Raw genomic sequence first — 25,584 nt, forward strand, 5'->3', positions numbered from 1 at the left:
TTAAGGTCGGTCTTGGCGGTACGTAGGGGCCATGATCGTAGGTTCGAATCCCGCCTAGAGGGAAGGTGTGTCAGATGTTAATACGATCCTGTATTTTGTTCTACACGAAGGGCCGACAACCTGCTAAACTCACGTCACACGAATGCTTGTACTGTGTCCATTATCTAATCAAAATTCCAGAAATTGAATCAAGGTAAATGTAGACATAAAAATAACAACAGTAGCAACAGTAGTATTCATTTTATACTGAGAGAGTCACTGAAGTGAGAATCATAGGGAGGCGCTGTGCTATCGTCGCACCTTTTTGTTGTCTTCTTTTTTCATCATGAGACCGAGAAATGTCTTCATAATTATGTTTTAACATAATTTTTCGTTAAAGTCCGTTTAGGCCTTGGAAGTCATGAAGTTGGCTGAAAAGGAATTTTAAAACGACAAAATTCCCGTGCGCTGGACAGTAATCTAATCATCTCCCCGTCTGCTGTAATATATGGAATTATACACAGAGTTCCACCAGATTTTTCTTCAGACGAAAAGCAATTTATGGAATAAAATCAGTTAAAAGTTCGTTACTTACTAACTTTATGAAGGGAAGTGCTGAAACTGGCCGCCTTCGCTGTCCACATAATTTTGGTACTTCTTTAAGAAATTATTCATCACTCGTTGCAGTACTCGTTTAATTTATTTATTTAAATTTTTTTTTATTTAATTTATTTATTTAAATTCAAATATACAGAATAAAGAAATATAATTACAAAAACAAACAAAGAGAAATACAAATAAAATAATACAAGCAATATAAAAAGAAGATACAGTAGTATTAACAAAATTTGAGACCGAATGAGCAGCGCTCGTGCTCGGTCGCAGTTCAGATATAATATTAAAATAAAAAATAATAATAATAATATAAATAAATAAGTAAAATAAAATAGAAACTAAAATATAATTACAGCGGCAATGGAATTAAGTATATAATATAATATTAACACTAGAGAAGAATAATATCGCACGTGAAAAGTAGGATTAATATATATTTCAAAATTATAGAATACAAATATAATATAGGTTGATTAATTCATACACATAGGCTATAAATTTATTTAATCAAATTGAAGATATTAACACGTTTCTAATTTTCTTGTTATATGTTAGTGGGTTACATGTTAGAAGTTCTGGGTGTAATTTAGTTAAAGAAATTAGTTGAGAAATGATGACGATTTCTTGATGAATATTAAGGGGAGAGAATGGTATTTTTGATGGAAAATGACTAAATTTAAAAAATATATATATATATTCTTTAAAATACTCTGTGATATGTGTGGATCGCCATTTTTAAACTTCCTGCATTATGGATTTTTAAATCACTCGCCCACTTTTATTGTTGTTTCCGGTAAATTAAATTTTCAATTTTTTTCTTTAAAATACACTTTTATATGTGTGGAATGCTTCGTATAACATTTTGTGGGTATTTGTGCCCTTATGGGATGTTGAGACGTCATCTTTAAACTTCCTGCGCTATGGATTTTTAAATCACACGCCCGCTTTTATCGGTTTCCAGTAACTTCATTTTTTTTGCTACATTGCCAGACAAAATGGATATAATTTCTGAACTATTAAAGTTACATGCATGAAATTTAGAACACACATTCTTTAGACTATTAGGAAACTTTTCTCTGTAACAGAATTTTGTTAATTGATTTCATTTTAAAAATACGTCCGTTTGTTTGCAAGGAAGAAAATCAGAAAATTGTTACTAAATATTTAATTGCTTATTTTACAAACGTAAGGACTAATATCAAAATTCTGTTACAGACCGTTTGTAGAACATACTTTTGTAAATACATTGCAAAAACTGTTTGAATCTATCTTTAAAAACGGTTTAGATATATCGGTTTTAGTACAATCCTACATTGGGTATATTTTTTTCAAATTTGGGCCCCCAAATAATTTTTTTTTTCAAAATATTTTTATTTGGTTGAGTTGCCACAGCTATGAGTTCTCTACCTACAAAAAATTAATAATTTACACCAAATAGGAAAAAAGTTTTTAAAAATACCATCAGCTCTTCCAGAATGTGTGAATTTGTATTTTATGCGACATCTCTTAATTACCCCATACATAGGCTATACATAGAAGTAGAAGGGCGTTAGGTCGGGGGACCAATGGCCTAATTTTTATATCAAAGTAGCTGATGCCCACACATATTGGAATACGATTTTTCCACCCCTCCTTCATTTAGAGAATTTACTGACAGGTAGAGTATATTTTCTGCCTTAATATTTGTGGCTGGATTAAGGCCTAATTTTAAGTATGATCTAAAAAGATTATCGCTTTATCTACTCCGAAAATAGTTCTTGAATTCAAACTAATAATATCCAATTCAGTAAAATAAATTAATTTATAATCAACTAAAATACTTAAGAATAAGAAATAAATTTAATAAAACAAACATACAAATACACAGAGTGTAAATTATATAAACTACCAAAAAATACTAGTGAGAAAGCATAAACTACTGAACAAAAAAGTCCAATGAAAATTTTCTGTAACTTTTGTGATCTTCCTAGAAAAAAAAATATTATCTGTGAGTCGAATGTTTTTGGAAATGCAAGTAGACCGTCATTATTTACTTCAGTCCGCCACGTACATTGCAATTGTGGTGATATCCTTGTTTACAAATCAGGATACTATGTTGTCTCTCTATTGTGGTGGTGTTAGTATGTGTTGAACGGAAGGTCATTAAGCAATTATATTTACATTTACTCGAACAGTAAATATTAGACTATTATCAATCCTGAAAACATCACGTTTAGTATACTGAGATGTAAAGTCAGTAAAATTTGACACTTTATATCGTTTATACATTATACATATTATAATTAATTTATCTTAGGTATTATATATAAATATATAATATATACATGTATAATACCTATGATAAATTAATTATAATATCACTGCGTGATTTGCCTCTTTTCAACAGGACACTGTCACAGCTCATACACCCAATGTTCAATGACGGAAATTAAATTGAGATTTGTGGCATCTTCGGTCCTCTGATCTAACCCCCTGAGACTTTAACTCTAGTGTGAATGAAAGGATACCGTACACAAGACAATCCCACACACCATGAAAGAACTGAAACTTAACATCCGCCTGAAGACTGCCACTACGTCTCAGCGGAAACTACAGCAAGTGGTGGATTGTTTCTTGAAGATGTATCAACATGTGTAGACAATGATGGCGTACAGTTTTAGCACCTCCTTTCGTAAAATTGGGACGTAAACAAATTTTCAACTGATTTTATTCCATAAATTGTTACGGAAACTATATTTTCACGGTTACATCATCGCCACACTACGACGCTCTCGCACGCCAAGCTCTAGCTCAGGGATGTCGAACAGTGCTCTTGAGCTGTGAACTGCAGAGCTTCACTCCTCCCTTACCGTGCAACGGTTGAACACAGGCAGCAGGCAGTCCGGCCGAATGATCGTAAACAAAAGCGAAACTGCGGCGGCTGGTACTTTGACAACTTTTATACACCTTACCAATTGATTAGGAACTCAGTTTTGATTTGCACTTGATGAACCCTGATAAACAAAGAATGTGGCCTACTTGAGGATGAATTATGATGATGATAATAATATTAATAATAATAATAATAATAATAATAATAATAATAATAATAACGGAGTTTCATCTACTTGGTCATTCCATGAATGTTGTTCGTTAGTGACGGAAATAAATCATAATAATAATGTTGTTAATATCATGTTTAAAATATTAACTTTGTGTGTATGTGTTGTAGCAGTGCAACTTCAAGTTCGGAAACTTAAACTGTTTTGATGTATAAAATTAATTACTTTTAGCGTGACTTGAAATTTGTCGATAGTTTTTGTTACAGATTCAAAAATATCTCCTCCTCGAGTTCGAGCCTTTCGTAGAATGACATCTACAAGATCCCCATGAACATTGAAATATGAATCGACACTCCTTATGAATATACTATAGCTAGCTGCGCCGGATCTTTGCGGTCGGTATTTCAACAGCTATAGTGAGTAATAAGTGAAAGTTTTCATTCTTGCTATCAGTTGTTCCTCCAAGTTATCCTCCATTTATGATACGCGCTCTGCAACAATATTATGAAACAAACATATAGATTTAAAATCATTAACGTATTCCGAACATATCCCTTTTGCAACAGCTATGAGACAGCCTTTCACAAATTCTCCGTCAGTAAATAGCTTTGAAGCCGTTGCAATAATTTCACAAATTTTGTAGCTAGCACGAACGAAGCGTATTCTACTAACACCCGATGATGATGGAATATTTTCTGAATTCAATCTTGATTTTAATTCTTCTACAGCCTTTTCACGAGTGAAACCGGATAACTTTTCTGGTCCATAAGCTTCAGCATGACGTGTAGAATTAAAATGCCTTTTAATATTATGATGGCTAATGTATCCAAGTTCGTTTGTACATATTAAGCAATGTGACTTTCCGTCCTTTAAGATAAATAAATATTTATCTGTCCACTCACTATTGAATCGTCGTTCCATATCCATACCAGCCGCCAGAGTTTATAAACACACTGCGTACAGAACACTGCTACAGCGAGCTGACTGTCGTTTCAGCTCAGCTACGGTAGGAAACAGTATTAATCGTTTCACAGTTTGAGAGCGCTGTTCGATATCCCTGCTCTAGCTCGACGGTAGCACAAAATCCGCGTACTGGTTTGCACTTCAGTGATTCACCTAGTATGTACACTTGTACACGGCTTTCCCTAGAGGACTAGCGGTGTACATCTGCTTTAAACCATGTTTGGAACTCCATTTTTCAAGAGCAATTATCAAGATAGCGTCATAGACTGTACAACAGCAATTAATTGTAAAATATATTAACATGTTTGGAAGAGCAAAAGACGTATAAAGGAGTTATCTATATTTTTAAAGTTTAGATTTTCCCTTCTTATATGTAATAGGCTATGGTGAATTCGGTGCGAAAATTCGAAATTTTCAGACGGGGAAAATTATATAAACCGAATGAAAGAATCCCTAAAGGTCAAATATATTTTTTGCACAATCTTTGCTCAAAAATGTTGGTTGAACTTACAGAATACTCAAATAAAATTTAAAATATTTTTAAAAAGATGCACACTTATGATGAGCTGATTCCAAATATCAAAATATCCGATTGTATTCTTTTCTCTCGTCATTTTTTGTCTTTCTCTAAGCAAATATAAGTAGTTACTATGGATAACATTATGTTAAGGATCGAAATATACTTTCATCTCAGTATAATTTTCAAGAAAACGCAGGGAATATGAGAAACAAAATTTCCAAATAATCATGAAGTTGCTTTGTTTAGAAGCAACTTTAAACGTAGCCTATTATGAAATGTCCTTGTAAAATGAGATCATTCCTGTTCTTCAAGAGGCGAGTTACGATTTGAATTAATAATTTTTCCAGCAAGAAGAACAATACCTTCATTCTGCCAATAACGTTTGAACACATTCTGTGCCTTCATTTCAGAGACAACATTATTTCTAACCACTGTCCAACTCGTTTTGAAAATTGGCGATTGTCGGCCACTATATTCTTAGAACCACAACCTTAAGTTTTAATAGTATCTATGCTCTTTAAAACTGGATGCGTTATTGATTTTAAAAATTAAAAGTAAGAATGCAGTAGGTAAGAGCATATTGAATAAGGTATCGCCGCTGCATCTTTTCATGAACATTTATTTCATTATACAGGTGCTGAGAATTTTCATCTCTTTGATCAATATTTAAGACACAATTGTATCTAACTTACACTTTCTGTATATTCAGATCAGTAATGTTACTAATTTTATTTTATAGATATTCTAAAACCACAAAAAATATCTTAATATAAGAATAACTGCAGTCTTTCTGGTACTTTCAAAGCATATAAAGATTTGTGATATATGTGGCCTACTTATTTAATTAACAGAATTAAATCCGTAGCACTAGTAAGCCAGTTTTCAACAGGTTGGTCACCTTAACCTATAATGAGTTCACTACCAGCGGTTTATTATAATGTAGATAAAAATTAATTATCACAAAGACAGGTTTTGTTAGTAATTAAGTTGGGATTTTCACACTGAAGGAGAATGCTGATTAAATTTATTACTGTCATAAAAGTAAATCCATAACCTTTGTAGCATTACTCTGTTGCCAGAGGATGTATTAAACTTGATAAAATTCCTAAAAGGAGCTAGTTTTTGTGAATATATTACAATTGTTAATCTTTCTTCAAGGAATTTCACATTCATCTATGTTACGTAAAGAATTATCTGAATCCTCATCTTAGTCTTCTTTAATTGTGGTACCAGTTTGCGATGAAATCATTGCACAATATACCCTTCAGCCACTTACAGTTGTTTTATTACATTTGTTCAGTGTATGACATTATATTCATTGATTTATTCATTTGGACAATTGACATACTTGAGTTGAAAGGAAAAATTGAGAAAATAAATATGCCGTAAAATATTAATTTAGTTTCACCGTATCATATTTTGTCTAACTCATAAATTTCAACAATTTCGCAAAGGTCTCATTTGTCTTAGATGAGGCTTTGCTACTTACCTGAGTACTTCTTTTTCTACCAATCCTATTACGGGACAGAGCTTTGCCACGAACTCCTGTCATCGTTTCTGAAAAATCAAGCTCTAACACAAGAACTCTACTAGTTCTTTCCATTTTGGTTCCTGAGCTTAAAAATAGTATTAGGAAAATGAACTAAAATTGTATTTGTTTGTACTTTAACATGTATTTTACCTTTGTACAGATTAATTTTGGACTCACGATAGCGTTGCACTTCAAGTGTTACTTTGTAAGCCGGAAGATGGCGGATTCCATTCCCGATAGAAACATGGGTTTTCTCCATGGATCTAATCTCGCCGGCGCACTAAGGATACGGCGTTTACTCACCTCATTATTTAGTTTGTATCAAGCACAGTATAAATTCAAACGTTAGCTCTTCATTTTGAAAATAAATATGAAACAAGATCAGGGTGGAAGTGAAATAATCTTGCAAATTTTCAGAGAAAAATAGCTTATGTTGTATGTAACAAACAAAGTTTAATACCAAATTGGTGGAAAATTTATGGTTTTTGGTGGAAAATTTATGGTTTTTTCAGAAGAAAAAATCTTTTTCCTAAATGTTTAACATTCTCTTACTCGATAACTATTGCGAGTAGGATCGTGATTTTTGTCAATATCGACAGAAAATCTAATAATTAATATTTTATCCCTTATTTCAATAGCGTGGATGGTTTTTGTGTAAATTTAACTTAAAAGCCACTAATTTGAAGCCAATCGACGATGTAACCAGCTTGCAACATTGTAGCCAGAGAGGGAGGTTCGAGTAGCGAGACAGACCTGAGTTCGTTGACCTCTTATAGCTGGTACCAGCGTTTTTGGAGTGTGTCCTAGATATATAGTGCCCAAATTGTGAGTATGTTGCTAGTGCATCTGAGAATTGTACCACTTCTTATACACGTCACATCAGCCGTTTTCCAAACACAGTTGTCAGACTGACTGGGGCAAATGTAAAACACTAGGACTTAACGTTCCCATTACTTATTTCACACGCCAAAAACGATGACGCGGACTATACATCTGTATTACGAGAAGAGAAAACAGTGTGTTAACGGCAATGTTGCCAGAGTACTGAAAATTTCAACTTAATTTTCTAATTGATCGTGCATTTAATCACAAAACGTTAAAAATGTTGTTTTATTTAACGACGCTCGCAACTGCAGAGGTTATATCAGCGTCGCCGGATGTGCCGGAATTTTGTCCCACAGGAGTTCTTTTACATGCTAGTAAATCTACTGACATGAGCCTGTCGCATTTAAGCACACTTAAATGCCATCGACCTGGCCCGGGATCGAACCCGCAACCTTGGGCATAGACGGCCAGCGCTATACCAACTAGCCAACCAGGTCGACTCACAAAACGTAACATAGGGTTTCTATTCATTTAAGTGGACTCTATCGTTCCTTTCAACCTGCAGGGTTATTTCACTTTCACCTTGTATTTCTCAGAAAAATTAACTATCCTCAGTTTCTTGTCGAATTGACTTAACTCCCTATTTCATTGAGTCTCTCAGTTATGTCCTAGATTAGATCCTACTTGAATTGCAATGTGTTCTGCCTTGTCTTAAGAGGCTCAGCAATCTGTCAATCCTCTACGCGGAAGTCTTACTGTTTTTTTTTTCGGATAATGTAATGTAGAAATTTTCTTTTCTGTGCAATTCAGTAAACTGAAGTTTTATCACCTCATTTGGGTACATAGTTCAAGTTTTAATTTATTTGCTCTTCAAAATAATGCAATAAATTAAACTATGAACGGGAATATCATTCACAAACGAAAAAAGAATTGCTGATACGAATTTACAGTATTTAACTGAAAGTTGAAGGAATGAGTAAGTCTGAGATATCTAATGTGATTTCTCTTTTCACGAGTAATGCATAAAGTACCTATCTAATAATCCAAACACTTCTTGATTCGTCATTTTGATTATTACATAAAAAATCGTATTTACTTGATGTTGTATATGATGAGATATAGGACCACAGGGCTTAAATAAACTTTTCTTTCAGAAGGGAAATATTTTTAGTTTCAGAATTTCAAGGAAAAATCAAAATATACAATGTACATTTTCAAAACAGTATATATTTTTTATTACATATCACATAACAGATCAATTTCTTATTTAGTGTTTCATTCTAAAATTCTTCTGTCATTATAAGAGTCTTGCAGGATTTCTCGATTTTTAACAATTTCTTCGTAGACTTTTGCTGACAACTTGGATGTTCTTGTACGATTTGGATCGTTGAAATCAACATGATACAAACCAAACCTTGCCCTAGAACACAGTAACGATATCAAATGCAAGTTTTTTGAAGCTGTGATGCTGAAAATTGGACAATATGACTGTAAACTGGAAAATTAATTTAATCTATGGATAGAAATTTTAAAGATCCATAACCTAAATACAGAGTAATTACCTGAAATAACAAAATCGGAGAAATCTTTGATTACGGAATACACTGACAACTTCTAATTGGTAAGCTTTCTGACGTTGCTAGTGACGAGTACTGATTATTGCCTTGTTTATCAAAGTCTCTGACAAAATGAGGTATTCAAATGAGTTTGAAGTGTATCATGCTCTACAACTTTCACTCTGTTTCTACATATAGACTATAGACAAAGGAACGAAAATCACTTCAGGGCCCTGCAACAATAAATAATTATACGAATAGGCGAAACAGCAATTAAAGAATGAAGATATGTTTCAAATATAGAAGAATAATCTTGTAAAATAAGACGCCAATGTATATCAGCTTTTAAAGTAAGAAGGCTAGAGTAATTAAGTTTAAAATGCGTGTAACAAGTACATAGTACAATAGCTGCCATCTAGAGTTCAGAGAGGGAATCCAGAAAACTGATGGTGAGATGGGGAGACCCTGTGCTAAAGAAATATTAATTAGCTACATTAATCCCGAACAACCTATTGAGGCCCACAGTTCTTCTCTAAATACCTTTAATAGTATTTATATTTTTATATAGTATATATATATTAATAATAATACTAAGGAGAAGTGTGCACAAATGTGCATTAGTTTTGGGCTCTGTTGTATACCAGCAGCGATTTTCTCTTTAAACACTCACTGAAGTGTTTTCTTGCACATGGTTTGTCACACAGTTCACACACGCATTCCGGTGATGGGTCGTGATAGTTTGACCTTCTGCAGAGTTTGTGGTGATACCCATGCACTGCCAGTCTTGTCACTGCACTGCGGATCTTGTTTGGTCCAGTCCAGCTCCGATCGGTCATCGCGTCTGTTGCGTAGAAGTTGTTCAGTACTTCATTTCTCTTCTGTTGTCTTTCCTCTTTCAGTGCTGCTTCTCGTTTGGTAGCTGGTAGTAGAAACTTGGTGCGTAGATCTTCTACAAGGAAAGTTTAACGTGCTAACTCATATGCTAGTCTAGATGGTGCGAATTTTGAGATCCCTATTGCGGCTTTTAGGAATCTTGCTTTCACTTTTTCTAAAGCGTTTAGATCTCTGTAGCTGAGGCTAGTCCATGTGATATGTATTCCATATGTTAAGATGGGGAGCACTTTTGCTTCAAACAATTTCATGGCTGTTTCAAGCGACAGTTGTGTGATATTCTGTATGTCATGGATAGCTATTATTACTGCTGCCGCTCTTTCTTTCGTGTGTATTCTAAAGGATCTTGCTGTTGTTTGGAGATATAGTATATATATTACGTTACATGTTAATAGTACGTGAACGCTCAGGTTTCTTGCAGTTATTCCTATATTGGTGTAGATTATCTATTAAGCTAAGCACGTCGCCTTGCCTTATGATATCTTCATTCCTCATCTCGCTTAACACAGTAAAATATACAATACTCGTTAAAATATAATTTCTGTTGCTTCGAAACTTTTTTTTTCCAATAATGTGGGAGACACTCCTAAAAATTGTATCTTGGTTTCTTTCCGAGTGTTCTTAGGCCATGTTTTATTATTAATTACAATTTACTATGTTGATTATTCACTTATGCAATACTTTAGCGCCGATAGTTATTACAGATATCCTCCTCTGCTGTCCTTTCTTGGTGTTAATACTTCTGATTTGCCTTTGCCTTTCGTATTTGCCTTTGGACTATTAAAGACTTTCGAGATGTTACTCTACGCAACCAGCTCAAACAGCTCTTGAACGAAACATTCGCGAGCTGCGATGTAAACGAAATAATTAACACTCAACCCTGATTTTCTCGCCTGGATAAGTTACGTCATCATAAAGTTTGTAATTGGTTATTTAATGACGCTATATAAACTATGTTGTTATTTAGTGTAAACCAATAATTGTGTATAACGAGATAGTATTTGGTGAGGTAAGGCATAGAATTCATCGTAAATAACCTCACATTCGCCTTATGGTTGATAAAACCTCGAAAAGTCTCAACCAGGTAACCATCCCGCGAGGAAATCGAACCCACGCTACAGTGCAATACCGGATCACCGCGAAAACCAAATATACCTACAACCGCTCCGGTTCCCCCATAATCATGCCATTCAGGCTTGTAGCACAGTCTAGTATATAGTCACGAAGCTCAATACGTAGTAAATATGCAAACATTAGATAGTTGCTCACCACTAGGATCGCTAATATCGCCTCATTACAGACAATGCGAAATAGTACCGGCACAGTCTATTGTTTCTAGCACCCTCAAAACTCAAGCTTCGTGACTGTATATAGTAGACTGTGCTTGTAGCCTACTGCTCACAGGTTTTGTTCTCCGACTAGAAGTAAAGCACACTGTATACCTAAATGGGGTAGCTTACCCATACAGAGCTGTAGTTTCTGCTGTCCGTTTAGTAGTACCGAAAGTAACGTGCGAAATATAGTGAGTAAACGAAGTGCAAATAATGTTGTGCGAGATCGTGCGTATTTGCTTGCTTTCCGCACAAAACCATTACGCGGTAAGTGTGAAATACCACATTCAGTATTCCCAACGTAACACATAACAATTTCGCTATTCTTACCGCTTAAGCGTCATATTCATTTTACTGCTTTAGGCTTTTAACATATTATTTTTAAAGACGTTCAATATAGTAATAATTATAAATTGGAATCTTACCACTGCAATTTCACCTAAATTGCACTGTTAATTATTGTTTTTAAATATTTGCAAAAATTAAGTAAACTCTACAACACCACAAAAGTTACTGCATTTGTAATGCAAGTAACATTAAGGAAACCGTGAAAAAATCAACAAGATTCCAGACTCATCATAGGCTGGGGGAAAAAAAAGACAGACGTATATCACGGCCTGCTGCAGTATAGTAAACACAGAAAAAATTTTATAGGAACAATGTTGAAGATAGATATATTTGTTTTCCAAAGTTGCCGTCATTGAACAGAAACCAAGATGGAGATTTCATTGCAACTAATTAGAAATTCCTCTTTTAGGTATGTAATGAACGATCTTCGCACAAAATAATGTACGATACACGAGCGGTATGTTTGTTTTCATGTTCTCGGAAATTGAAAAAGCTCAACTACGTTTCGCTTTTTCAATCTTTTCCTCGAACATGAAAACGTCAACATACCGCTCTTGTAACGCTATTACTATTCTCTTGCCTCACTTGAACTTCAAGCAAACGAGTGGTATATAGGCATATTTTAATAAGTTAAATTACTATTACAAAGGAAAGCTGAGTTCACAAAAATAAAGACCAATGAGATAATTCACTTTAGTTTTTTTAGGTATTAATGTTTTGCATTGCCTTTGAAGTAATTAAAATTATGCATGTAGCAGTTCAACATGGACATTATTATTGGCGTAAAATGTACTTTTACTCTTCGCTTCGTTTGTATACAAAATCTAGTGCGTCAGAGGAAACAGGACAAATTCCGTACCATGTAAACATGCAATGACAGTCGAGGTATTTGAGAAGAGTTGGTAAAATTGATCGAAACGTGTGTTCTACATGCCTAGAAATGTTATCGACTGCAAAGTATGTAGAATTTAATGTTTGATCCCCTTAATTACTAAAGGTTTTTTTTATGTTTAATATTGGTCGACCAGCAAACTTGCTATACAGACCACTGTTAAATGATGGAATATCACATGCAGAATATCATGCTGAGGTTGGCTCTAAAGGCTCCTCTAATTAATTTAAATTAATTAATTAAACATTTCTGTGAATCATGTGAACAAAAATATGATGATTTTCTGTGTTAAATTTATGAAGAGTCGTCAGTATCACTAAGAAGGATGTCTTGAGGGAGTTTCCTTTTAAGTCGAGATGGCTGACAAGATCTTGCTCCAATGTTATACGTCGCAGCTCCAGGAACACCAGGAAGTTTGTTGGAGAAAGATTTTGACATTGAATGGATGTACTGTTCTAGTGGAAGAATTCCCAATTCTTGATGCAGTTGTTGATTTCTTACAAACCAGGGGGCTATTACTAAAGTTTAATACCTCCTCCCTCACTATACTATCCTAATACCAGGAGTAAATTTTTCAGGAAATACCAACCTAATAATCTTCGGAATGACAGAGACACCTATCACAGCAATAGCAAAATAAGAACGGTAACGTAAGGTGAAACATGAATGAAAAAGATTTAGGCCTAACGATTATAAATACTTCGTAAAAATGACAATTTGATATCATTTGTACTCACATATTATTCGAGAATTCTTTATATTCTGCTATAGACATTTTCACTGGCTGTGTGGAACTCTACATTGATATTTCGTTAAGGTAATATCTCCTACACAGTTCTCGGTTACTGTAAAGTGGGTGATATTTTACAGGAAATAGCGATTGAATACAAAATGCTGTGCGTCAGAGGAAACAAACATATACTGTCCCATCGTAAACAAGCAATGACGGTGGAGGTATTTGAGGACAGTTGCTGGACTTGACCTAAATATAACGTGTTCTACAAGCATAGAAATTTTATCAATTGCAAAGTATGTAGAAACTGAGATTGTTTCCAATAGCGTACGAAATGCAAATATCCCTTCTCTGCTTAAGCTATTCTCATATGAAGAGAGAAATTTTGCAGGAACTATCGACATAGCAATTTTCAGATTTTCATTCAGAGGAAATCGTAATCAAATTAAAAACGCAGAACGTCAGAGAACAGAAAATTGCGTATTTTCGAATCAGGAATACACAATGAGTGAAGAGGTATTTGGAGACATTAATTGGTGTGCTTAACCTCAACTTTTGTTCTACATGCCTAGAAATGTTATCGATTGCAACGTAGACTGAGAAAAGAGATATTTTCAAACAGTTCCTGAAATTTACGTAACCATATGTTCTACGTAACTAGAAATATTATCGATTACAAAGTAAGTAGAATGTAAATTCGTTTCTCCTATCAGGAATACACAATGAGTGAGGTGGGATTTCGAAAAAAATGGTGAATTCGACCTGAACGTGTGTTCTACGAGCCTAGAAATGTTATCGATTGCAAAGTATGCAGAATTTCAAGTTTGGTCCCATTAACCTATTAAAGATTAATACCTCCTCGTTCATTACACTATCACAGTCTACTATATACAGTCACGAAGCTTGGGATGAATTTTTGCCAACAAGTTGCATTTCTCGCGATAGTTGCTAGCCGCTTGGAGTGCTGTGAGTACTAGGAACAGTAGACTGTGTCACTGCCATCGTGATTTAATACAGGCCGTAAGGCAGGCCATGTGACTCGCTTAACCCGATCACGAAGAACGGCGCTTCAACCATATAAATTAATTGGAATGCATAAAGAGTAACATACATTTCACTAAAATGTAGTTTAATTGCATTAATAAAATTTAAAACAATGATTAGGGGACACTTCAGACATAATTCCTTGCGAGTTAAGGTGTAATATTATTTTTGGTGTCAAAATTATGTTGTACGTATGTGTAATACCTGCCTTTATTTCGACGAAATATTGTGAAATTCTTGTACATTTATTTATGCACGATTCAATAATTATCCGTTTCACCGCACGAATATTTAGATATGTTGAAATTATAGGTTATGTTTACTGTACCAGTTGACCCTTTCTGTCTAATTTGAGTGATCTCCAATGCCCTGTCACTACATATGTATGTTATGTCATATGGATATTATAGGTTATGTTTACTATATTTAACTTATATTCCTATATTCGCAATTATACATTATAATTAAACATAATGTCATTTATGACACCCGTCACATTCTATTTGTCTGTATTTTAATACTACAATTAAGTACTGAATTATTGTATTTATCTACTACCTAAGAGACGACGTAACACAATCGAACGTACACTAATTTCATAGGAGTGGTATCGTAAATTTTCTGTCTACAATTAAGGAAGGTAGATGTGCTAAATTAAAATCACAATATAAATTCGTTTTTATTGAACCTCAAAATAGCTTCCATTCTAAACCTGAAATGTTGACGCGAACAGATTATGTTAACATGTAAAATTCTCTTCACATTAAAATAACATAGTTTTGTAATTATTTCTGCAACATATGCAACAAGAAGTAAAGGGAACTTATGGACAAATTACACTAAATAAAGCTTAGCAATGATAAGCAATAAAGTTATAATATAATATTTCACTGAGCTCCATACACTGAAATAGAAAACCCGAAAATACATTACGGCCTGGTCTAGATCGAAAAGGCATTGACTCTACCGTATTTCCCATTTTTGTGAAAATCTATGTAAACTGTGAAATGTTCGTTATCGGTTGTAATAACTGTAAATGGCTCAAATACAATAATTTGAATAATAATATGGGACAAGGAGACGTTTGTAGTACTATAAATTGTAAGAAAAATAGGTTAGAGTTATCCTTCTTCCGAAAGATCCAGGAAGGTGAGTTTATAAAATATAATATATATTTTATGAAAATAATATATAAACCTTATGTATTTCATATTTCAATACGTAGTGGAAGGAAGGTCTTAATTTTTTCAAAAGAACACGGTATCGAAAGTACAATACATTTTATCGTCTGCTAGGGAAAGAGTCTGTGATGAGGCGATAGTAGCAATCCTGGTGGTGAGCAACTATCTATGGATGCATATTTCAATTGTCTACGTTTGCATATTTAGTAAGTATTAAGCTTCGTGACTGTATATAGTAGACTGTGATACTATTCTAATATCAGGAGACACACTTTTTAGGAATGACAGATACATCTATCAGAGCAAGAGCGAATTTAAAACGGTAATGTAGGTGAAACATGAAAAAAAAAAACAACTTGAATACCCAAAACGTTATTTTTGTACGTTGTTTCTCTTTATGTGTATTTAGTTTTCCAATTCTGCGTTTATACAGATACATTATAATATGCGTGATTTTTTCAGAACTAATATTTTTGACTTGTGGCTTGCTTGTAAGACGAAGCCTACACACAAATCTATATGATTACATAATATATGTGTTATTACAAATGGAAATCAGATAATGTAATTCCATCATATGCATAATCTATTAGAGCCCCAGTTTTGCCATTTGAGTTTTTAGTTAACTTTGTATGTAAGGACTGATTTATTCTGATAGATGTATGTGTTTTCCCTACATTTGAATTTTAGAAGCAGGCCGTATGCCTACCTCGCGAAAACCTGTCTCAAATAATTTATCACTGACAAATTCCATTTGCACTCACCCGGATTTTAATGTAGGTCTGAGGCGAGGAAATTCGGCCTTCTAGTCCAGTGGTTCCCAAACTGGGAGTCTTATAAGGAGCTGAAGGTGGTCGCGAGATGATTACAAAATAAATCGATTAAGCACACCTTTTTGACATACACATACTGTGTGTTCAGAAACATGGACAACATTTAACATAAAAACAAAAAAATCAATAGTTAAACTTAGTAAATTAAAAAATAATTCTACTAATGCGACAAATGTGCCTGTTTTTCAAACAGTAGCTCTCATATTTGGATTCTGTATTCGATACACACATAGTAATATCACTTTATAGTTAAATGAGATTTCTCGTCTTTGGTTTGATGACAATCATAACGAGAAATTTAGTTGGCATAAATATGAGGTTGCGAATGTTATTTTAGTTAATTAATTGTGGTTTATTTAACGATGATCGCAACTGCCGAGGTTACATCAGCGTCGCCGGTGTGTCGGAATTTTGTCCCGCAGGAGTTCTTTTACATGCCAGTAAATCTACTGACATAAGCCTGCCGCATTTAAGCACACTTAAATGCCCTCGTACCTGGGTCGGGATCGAACCCGCAATCCCGAGCACAGAAGGGCAGTGTTATACCGACTACGCTATCCAGACCAGGTGCAAATGTTATAAAAAATGTGAAAACTTCTTTGGGAACTCGAGGTATTCATGCATACTTTCGATCCAAAATTGATCCACGCTCTGCGAAAAGCCTAGTTTCAACATTCTATCGGTAGGTATGTACAATATTATTTTAAATGAACTTTTTCTTCATTTTTTTCGGTCAGTTGAACATAACTGTCTAAAATTGGATTTAGTTACCATCTGTGACAGTCGTATTTTTTTTTAGTGTCTTCCGGAAAATACTCAAAATACTGTTGTTTAGAATTTGGCATGTTCGCAAAAACAAATTCAGTATTTGTTGTATCACAGGTCTATGAAGCTAAATTTTTCTGGAGTTCTTTAATACACTGCAATGCATCACATTTCTTTTTGTGAAGTGATGTCTACAGAAATCAAGTTAGTTTATAAATTTTTTATTTTATCCCTAGCTGTTTTATTTATTTATTTATGTATTTATTTATTTATGTTTTTATTTATTCATTTATTTATTTATTGACTTATTTATTTATTTATTTACAGTAGCGTGCAAATTAATCCGAACAACGTAATTACTTATGCAAAAATACTCAAACGGGATAAAAAAAAAAGGATCTAAGACATACCTCAGTAATCTATGTGGCCTCCCTTGTTCCTAATAACAGCTCTGAGACGATTTGGCATGGATTCCACTAATTTCCCACAAATATTATTCATTTCTTCATCGCGAAACCATACACCAATGAGGGCAGAAATCATCTTCTCCTTTGTAGAACAATCCATTTTTTGCATTCTTCTTTTGCAAATTGACCACAAGTTCTCAATGGGGTTGATGTCGGGTGAGTTGCCTGGCCAGGGGAGTACCTGAATATTCTTCTTGTTGAAGAATTCTGTAGTTTTTCGAGACGTATGACATGGTGCTAGGTCTTGTTGGAACACACCTCTGCCATCCGGAAATGATTTTTGCAGCTGGGGGTACGATTCTGGTTTCCAATAAGTGAATATATTTGTCAGAATTCATCATTCCCTTGATAGGTATTAATTCTCCAGGCCCTTCATGTGTAAAACAACCCAAAAACATTAATTTAGGGGGTATTTGAGTGCTTATTGGAGATGAGCTGCTGTTACTTTTTCGAATCCTTTCCGTACGTAAGAAACACGGTGGCCGTGGACCTCGAAATGAGACTCATCGGAAAAAAGTACATTCTTCCAGTCATTCACTGTCCAGTGTTGATGTAATTTTGCCCACATTAAGCGTTTTTTTGCACATAACATGGGTTAACAGTTGCTTCTTATTAGGCTTACGAGCCCTTCGTCCAGCTTCCAAAAGCCTACGCCGCACTGTTGTGACGTGAATATTCGCCCCAGTGGTAGCCATTAACTCGCGGGTTAAGTCGACAACAGTTAGTCTAGGATTTAATTTACTTTTTCTGACAATTAAACGATCATCTGCAGGTGAAATCTTCCTTTTCCGGCCACAGTTTCCTTTTTTCTGGGGTGTGATGGATCCAGTCTCCCTGTATCGTTTTATGATCGAATTAACAGTTGCCAAGCCGATGTGACATTCTGCAGCAATTTGCCTCTGTGTCATAAAAGAATGCTCTGCTAATGTTATTATTTTTAGATCGTTTTCGTGGAGTTGTATCCATTTGTGAAGACGACAGAATGTACACAGGATTGCAGTATTAAGTCTTCAACACAACTGAAATGCTTATAAGTACAAAACGACAGGCAAAATGTCACATATTATAAAAAAAATAATAACGACAGATCTTCAACAATTGGAATTATACGTACTACAGATGTCAATTAAAGCGGTATGAGCAGCTGTGAGGCCAACAATGACAGAAAATGTAAAAATATGTCGTGTTCGGATTAATTTGTATTTATTTATTTATTTATTTATTCGATCTTTCGTTCGTTAATTTGTTTTTTGTTTATTTATTTATTTATTTATATATTTATTCAATTATTCACTCATTCACTCAATCACTCACTCATTCATTCATTCAATTATTTATTTACTTACTTACTTATTTTAATTTAATTTAATTTATTTAATTTATTTATTTATTTACTTATTTATTTACTTATTTATTTATTTGTCTGTCTGTCTGTCAGTCTATCTATCTATCTATCTATCTATCTATCTATCTATCTATCTATCTGTCTGTCTGTCTGTCTGTCTGTCTGTCTGTCTGTCTGTCTGTCTGTCTGTCTGTCTGTCTGTCTGTCTGTCTGTCTGTCTGTCTGTCTGTCTATCTATCTATCTATCTATCTATCTATCTATCTATCTATCTATCTATCTATCTATCTACCTACCTACCTACCTACCTACCTACCTACCTACCTACCTACCTACCTACCTACCTATCTATCTATCTATCTATCTATCTATCTATCTATCTATCTATCTATCTATCTATCTATCTATCTATCTATTTATTTATTTACAGTAAGTTTGAAATGAATACAAGGTAATAAGTACAATGAAAGATAAACTAACCCACTCCTGAATGAGTAAGATAAGACTCCTGCTCAGGAGGGAATTCCAATACAGACAAAAATAAAATTAAAATAGAGAGTGAATACAAATTAAATAGTGTTTAATATGTTTAAACCTAAACTTTGTTAATACTACTGTATCTTCTTTTTATATTACTTGTATTATTTTATTTGTATTTCTCTTTGTTTGTTTTGTAATTATATTTCTTTATTCTGTATATTTGAATTTAAATAAATAAATAAATAAACCTATTTCAATACAATTTTTTTCTGCTTTAGCCGTTCGGCTAACGATATTTCAAACTCATAATAACAATAATGGAGAAATCATGAGCAAGACAATTCAGAACGTTACTTACGTGTAGCCTTCTATCCACTCGAAGTTATCAAGAAGAGACCAAACTGAATATCCGATCACCTTGCATCCGTCCAAGTGCATGGCTTCCAGCATTGCTTTCAGGAAATTCTAAAAATGACATCAAGTTGTTCATACTGTCACAACAAAAGTACTTACTTTGAATGACTTTAATTTTGTTGCAAGTACTCACGACATGGTAATAGCATCTGCCACTGTCGTTGTAAGCTGCCGATTGTTTAAATCCGTTCTCAGTTATTAAAATTGTTGGGTTGTTGTAAGTCTTAGAAATCCACTTCAGAGCTTTGCGGAACCCCCATGGTACAATCTGTGGTAAAAAAGACGAAATCAATAGTTAATTCGCTATTCAATTACAGATTAGGTACATTACCTAGAGAAATAATATGTACGGATGAGAAAGTTTACCTTTAAACTAATACAATTCACGTTTAACGTCTTGTTACTATCTATAGCAGGCCTGCACAAGGTTTGCGCTTTCCGAGCCGGCTCACAGCTCATGAGCGGAATGCAGGTATTAGCTGCGCTCTGTATAGAGTGGACCGGAAGAAGGGGTGATCTCGTACAAAATGTACACAAACGGAAGTACTATTATGAGGTTCATGAAATTAATTTCCATTCAGTCTTTGCAAAACTATCTTGGACTTATTCATTGATACAGAAATATTTATTATACAGAAATAATAGAAATTGTATACCTTCTTAAATGTACAATATCATTTTCTTATATTTTTATTTATCAGTACATCAAAACGAGATTTTATGCTGTTGGCAGCTGAAAGGAACAGTAGCCTACTGATCGTAATGAAACATCAGTTACTGATGTTAGATGCCTGCCTTTATTAATGTAGATCATAGAAAACAGTTGCTTACAAATATATATGTTGAGCCAAACATAGCAATCATTTTCACAGCCAGTCTGTGTAGTCGTGGATATTATTGCTAATGTTTAGTCTTGTGAAACTCAACCAGGCTAGTAGTATTATTCAAACGATCTTTATCCCTTAGGCCACATTGAAAATCAATAAGTCCGAGCTGTAAATCGTTAAATGTCATGTTTTATTTAACGACGCTCGCAACTGCCGAGGTTATATGAGCACACTTAAATGCAATCGACCTGGCCCGGAATCGAACCCGCAACCTCGGGCATAGAAGGCCAGCGCTGTACCAACTGCGCCAACCAGGCCCACCTGTAACTTAAATGACATTGTTTCAACTGGTGTTGAAGGAATTTATTATGATAATTTTAAACTTCTCTTCAAATAAGACAAGATTTTTAGTAGGTTATTTTACGATGCTTTATCAACAGCTCATGTTATTTAGCGTCTGAATGAAAAGAAGGTGATAATGCCGGTGAAATGAGTCCGGGGTCCAACACCGAAAGTTACTCAGAGTTTGCTCATACCGAGTTGAGGGAAAACCCTGGAAAAACCTCAACCAGGTAACTTGTCCCGACCGGGAATCGAACCCTCGCTACCTGGTTTCGCGGCTAGACGAACTAACCGTTACTCTACAGGTGTGAACCTTAAGACAAGATCTTGGAACCTAGAATTAAATTCATTTTGAATTTCAATTAATATTTGCACATAATCGTTTCACATGGCTTCATCACGAGCAGTTTCTATCGTTCGAAAGTAAGCCACATTACCTTCCCGAAACTGACTTACGAAAAGTGTAAGTTTACGACTGAAATCCAATAATTTATTCAACATATCAACAATGAGCTAGCCTTTTCCCTGAAGAGAGATATTTAAATTGCTGAAGATTAATATCTTTAGTATCTTTATGTCTGGACTCGTAATGACGTATTGTGTTACGTTTCTTTCTACCTTTCAAAATGTTGTGGCAGATAAAGCACTGAGTATTTACTCCAGCAGCTATGAAAAAATAAGCATTTTCCCATGCAACATTGAAAGAATTTGCCTGATCACCACTTTTCCGTCTTTTAGATTCCTTCATGCTGTACTGTAGCAGTAGGTAAGCAATGTGAAACAGTTACTGAGAATACGCACTGCACTCCACTAGATACCTGAGTGGTCGTTTCCCTCTCCTCTACCTATAGCAAGTCTATGTCATTCTGACGTATCTTCCTCTCCGTTTCGGCGAGCGGTAAACACCGCTCTCCCGCTCCGAAGGAGCGCGCGCGCTCGTTGAGCGCTGTTTGTGCAGGCCTGATCTACAGTAAGTGGTCCCCAACTTTTCTCGGATCGCGACATACAGTATCTGATCGTAAGTAGCTTTCTATTTGAAAGGTTCAGAGCCATAGTGGGCCAAGCACCATAAATAAAAAGCGAAGAAAACAAGGGTTAAAATTAAGTGATTATCATAATTTAATGAAACATATAGTAAGTAATAGAAAGTATGCACATTAACACTAAATGGCATATCAATCTTTATGGTAGTCACTTAACTTTGAATCTTGCTTTCTCCATTTTTAATAAATGGCGCCTGGCCCACTATGGCTCTGAACTCCTCATTTAATTCATCCATTAATGTTATATATTAGTTTGGTTTTATATACGAATGAAAGACTGAACGGAAATCAGCTTCACGTTTTAACTGTTTGTTTTTCTGTTAAGAGGACTGGGTAGTCTGAGCGATGGCAGTTGTGTATAAGTGAAGAAATGTTGCTATTATTCTTCAACATTTGAATAGCTATATTTACAATTTTTAAAGCATACATACAATATTTGCCCGTTTGTTTTGGTTTTTAGATTGTTTTTCTATCTCTTATACTTGGTTTTATAAAAAAAATTAAAATTTAATAATATTAATTAAATTTAAGTTAAAAACATGGATATTTTATGAACATTTTTCTCAGAAGCTAATGGAGCTAGGAGGCTGAAATTTTGCATATTCCTGTTTCATATGATAGTGAAAAAGTGTGGCCAGTTTCACATAGTTATCAAAATTATTATGGATTTTACAGCTATAAAAGTAAGAAAAAATATTTTTTTTTTCAGAACGAAAAATATTTTTTCTATTGAAGGAATATTCATAATGCTACAAAAATGGCGGCAAATATAGTAAACTGCATTGGAAACGTACTTGAATTTTTAGGAACATGTAGTGGAAAAGGTTTCCGAAAAAATGTTCTCAAAATACCTATGTCTTTAATTTAAATTTAATTGTTATTTTTCAGGTTTAAAAGTTTTATAAAATGACGTATATGAGGTAAAAGATAATCTAAAAACCAAAATTAATCTGCAAATATTCTGTGTACGCTGTACAAATTGCTAATTGAAGAGTAATAGTAAAATGTCTTCATTCATACACAACTCAGACCACCAATCCCCTTATGTTTCACTATTTTTATAAAGGAAAATTAACGCTAGTGCTGACATATATGTCATAAATGGTAGCATAAATTTTATTTCTGTACTTTCGAGTTCGAACGTAAATCCAGACTCAGAAACTGTCAACAGATTTTCCTTTCGTGGTCGGATCAGCAGTCGACGGCGTCACAGATATCATACCTCTAATGTCCTAATAATACAATTTGGTGCTCGAACATTTAAAGTAACAATCTTCCTTTTTTCATTAAAAAAAATACGGAGAAAGCATATTTCCATAACAAAAAAGTATTTCCAAATATCTCGAAAATGCACGGATCCCATTACTATGTTTTCAAACGTGTTGTAAGAATTGTTAATGTTTGATATTTCGAAGCGTGGCGGGGCAAAGTGATCTAAATCTCTAAAAGTTATTTGTCGGAAAAAAGGAAAGCAATGTCTTGTGAACACTGTTGGACATACACTCAGCACATTTGTCAACTGCAAGGCGCACAGAAATGGACATAGATCATATAGCTTGCCATTGGCGATGGTATTTAGAATACTTTGGGCGAAAGTTTTGCCACTTAGATCACTTTGCCCCGCGACGCTTAAATTGTACATAAGGTGGGTGCTCCTGTTATGGCCATGTTCCTGATATGGCCACCCCGCTATTGTGAGTTAGTTAACCAAAAAATCCGCTAAATTGCAGCAGCATCCAGTGAAAGGGCATCCTGGTATGTCACTTGATCGTTTTCCATCCAGTCGGGTTCAGCAATATGGCGTCAGTTGCCTGTTTTGCGGTTTTAATGTGACCTCTTCTTATTTTTCTCTGGTATCTCTCCTTTGTTTTATGCATGTTTTTCAAAGACTTGTTTCATGAAAACCATCGTACTCCATTCAGTTTTTAATGTTCTGTTGATTGGTGTTGTCGTTGATGGCGTATCTTTTACGAGTTGATCATAATCAAACGATTTTCGTGAAATCTTACCTGCTCCTGATATGGCCATATCAAATGCATGGTTATATCAAGTTCATTTCACTTTTATTTTTTCACCTGACAAATTTACATGCCTTATAGCTGGGATTACGCAAAAATTTTGTGTTGTAAGAAATACAACTTAATTTTTTTATGGAAAAACTAGTTTTGACTACACTTTTGAGTTATAAAAAAGATTATTAAGTGTCATGTTTATTCATTTTACACAGAATTATTCAATTTTAGCACAACTGCGCTATCAAACTGAAAACAATCACGATTTGTAGAAAATGGAACAAGGATGGCCATATCATGTGCACATGTTCCTGATATGGCCACTATGTAGACTTTTGGAATTTGGGACTTTTTGGACAATTAAAGCTATTTTTATGGGGAAAGGAAATTGTTTTAAGAAATCCATTAAACTGAGAACGAGTAAAAAAAAAGTGGTTTACATTTAAAAAAAAATGGCGGCTAGAAAAATTCTCAAACCTTAGCATGGCCATATCAGGGACACCTACCTTATTTGTTTTATATCAAAGTAGAATAATGTTACATTTATTAATCACTATTAAGATATGCATATGTTAATGTTACTTATGTAATAGTCTCTCTTTGCACATTAAAAATTGTAATTTAAAATTAATTTGAGCTTCGCAAAGATACTGGATATAGGCCTACTCATTTAGAATAATAACTATTTCACTACAACATAGTGAGGTAAGTATCCTCTGATTACAGTCTGGATTGCTTGTTATTATCCGACATAAATTAAAGACATGACAAAAGCGTGATAAATAGATAACAGACTATGTTATAGAGAATTCATAAAACGTAAATTCGACGTTACGTACAGTAGTTCCTTCAACAGCAGGTTCATTAGGGGGACTTCTTTCTGTCACGTTGATGTCGTTTGTGTAGGATACATTTTCTAGTTTTGCGCTTCCAGGTGACACCATGAAAGTATCATAGTGGTTGAAGCCCACGAAATCAAAAGTACCTGCGAAAGAAAAAATAAGTTCTAGCAATACTGAAATGTTGAGAAATTAAATGTTTTAATACTTCCCAATATAGATAAACAAAACTAACTGCCGCTCTCGCTCGCTGTGTTCGCTGCATTTGCCTTTCGAGTCTCGCTCGTCATTGTCGAAATAGCATTTGGTCAGCGTGGAAAGATTTCGAAACTTTGAATACCTACATCATTGAAATAAATAACATAAATGTTTAAATGAGACAAAAAAAAACAAAAAACAAAAGAGAACCGTATCTTAGATATCAAAATGTTCTGTTTCTATTATGTGATATTACCTATGGTTATATAAATAAAAAAAACAATTCTCAAATAAATTTACATGTCTAAGAAACATAAAACATGACATTAATATCTTTTTACTTGAGATTGCACACTTGATCTTAAACATATGAAAAGAAAATTCCTAGCATTTTAATAAGGGCCTAGTAATTAAATAAAGACTGGAGACGGATTATTATACACTGAAAGGTAAAGATGATGTTTCAAATAGGCTACCTACTTGATTATGTTAAAAATTTAATTTTTCAGTCGTTGACTTTACTACTTTATATATTTTGTTAGGTGTTAACCTTTACATAATAAATTGTGTG

General features: G+C 34.2%; 1 protein-coding gene across 2 annotated transcripts in view; it reads right to left on the minus strand.

Annotated features, from left to right (window-relative positions):
- Nucleotides 1-8,690: 8,690 nt before the first annotated feature.
- Nucleotides 8,691-25,584, minus strand: part of LOC138708992 (myrosinase 1-like) — a 60,559-nt gene continuing 43,665 nt past the window's right edge. For both annotated transcript variants that reach the window (XM_069839416.1, XM_069839415.1), the window contains 4 exons: nt 24,816-24,961; nt 19,886-20,020; nt 19,697-19,803; nt 8,691-8,894 (listed from right to left, as the gene is read on the minus strand). In XM_069839416.1, coding sequence (XP_069695517.1) covers nt 8,750-8,894; nt 19,697-19,803; nt 19,886-20,020; nt 24,816-24,961 — 533 coding nt within the window. In that variant the 3' untranslated portion in view covers nt 8,691-8,749. The remainder of the gene's footprint in view (nt 8,895-19,696; nt 19,804-19,885; nt 20,021-24,815; nt 24,962-25,584) is intronic.

Source organism: Periplaneta americana, chromosome 11 (assembly GCF_040183065.1).
Source record: "Periplaneta americana isolate PAMFEO1 chromosome 11, P.americana_PAMFEO1_priV1, whole genome shotgun sequence".
NCBI lineage: Eukaryota > Metazoa > Arthropoda > Insecta > Blattodea > Blattidae > Periplaneta > Periplaneta americana.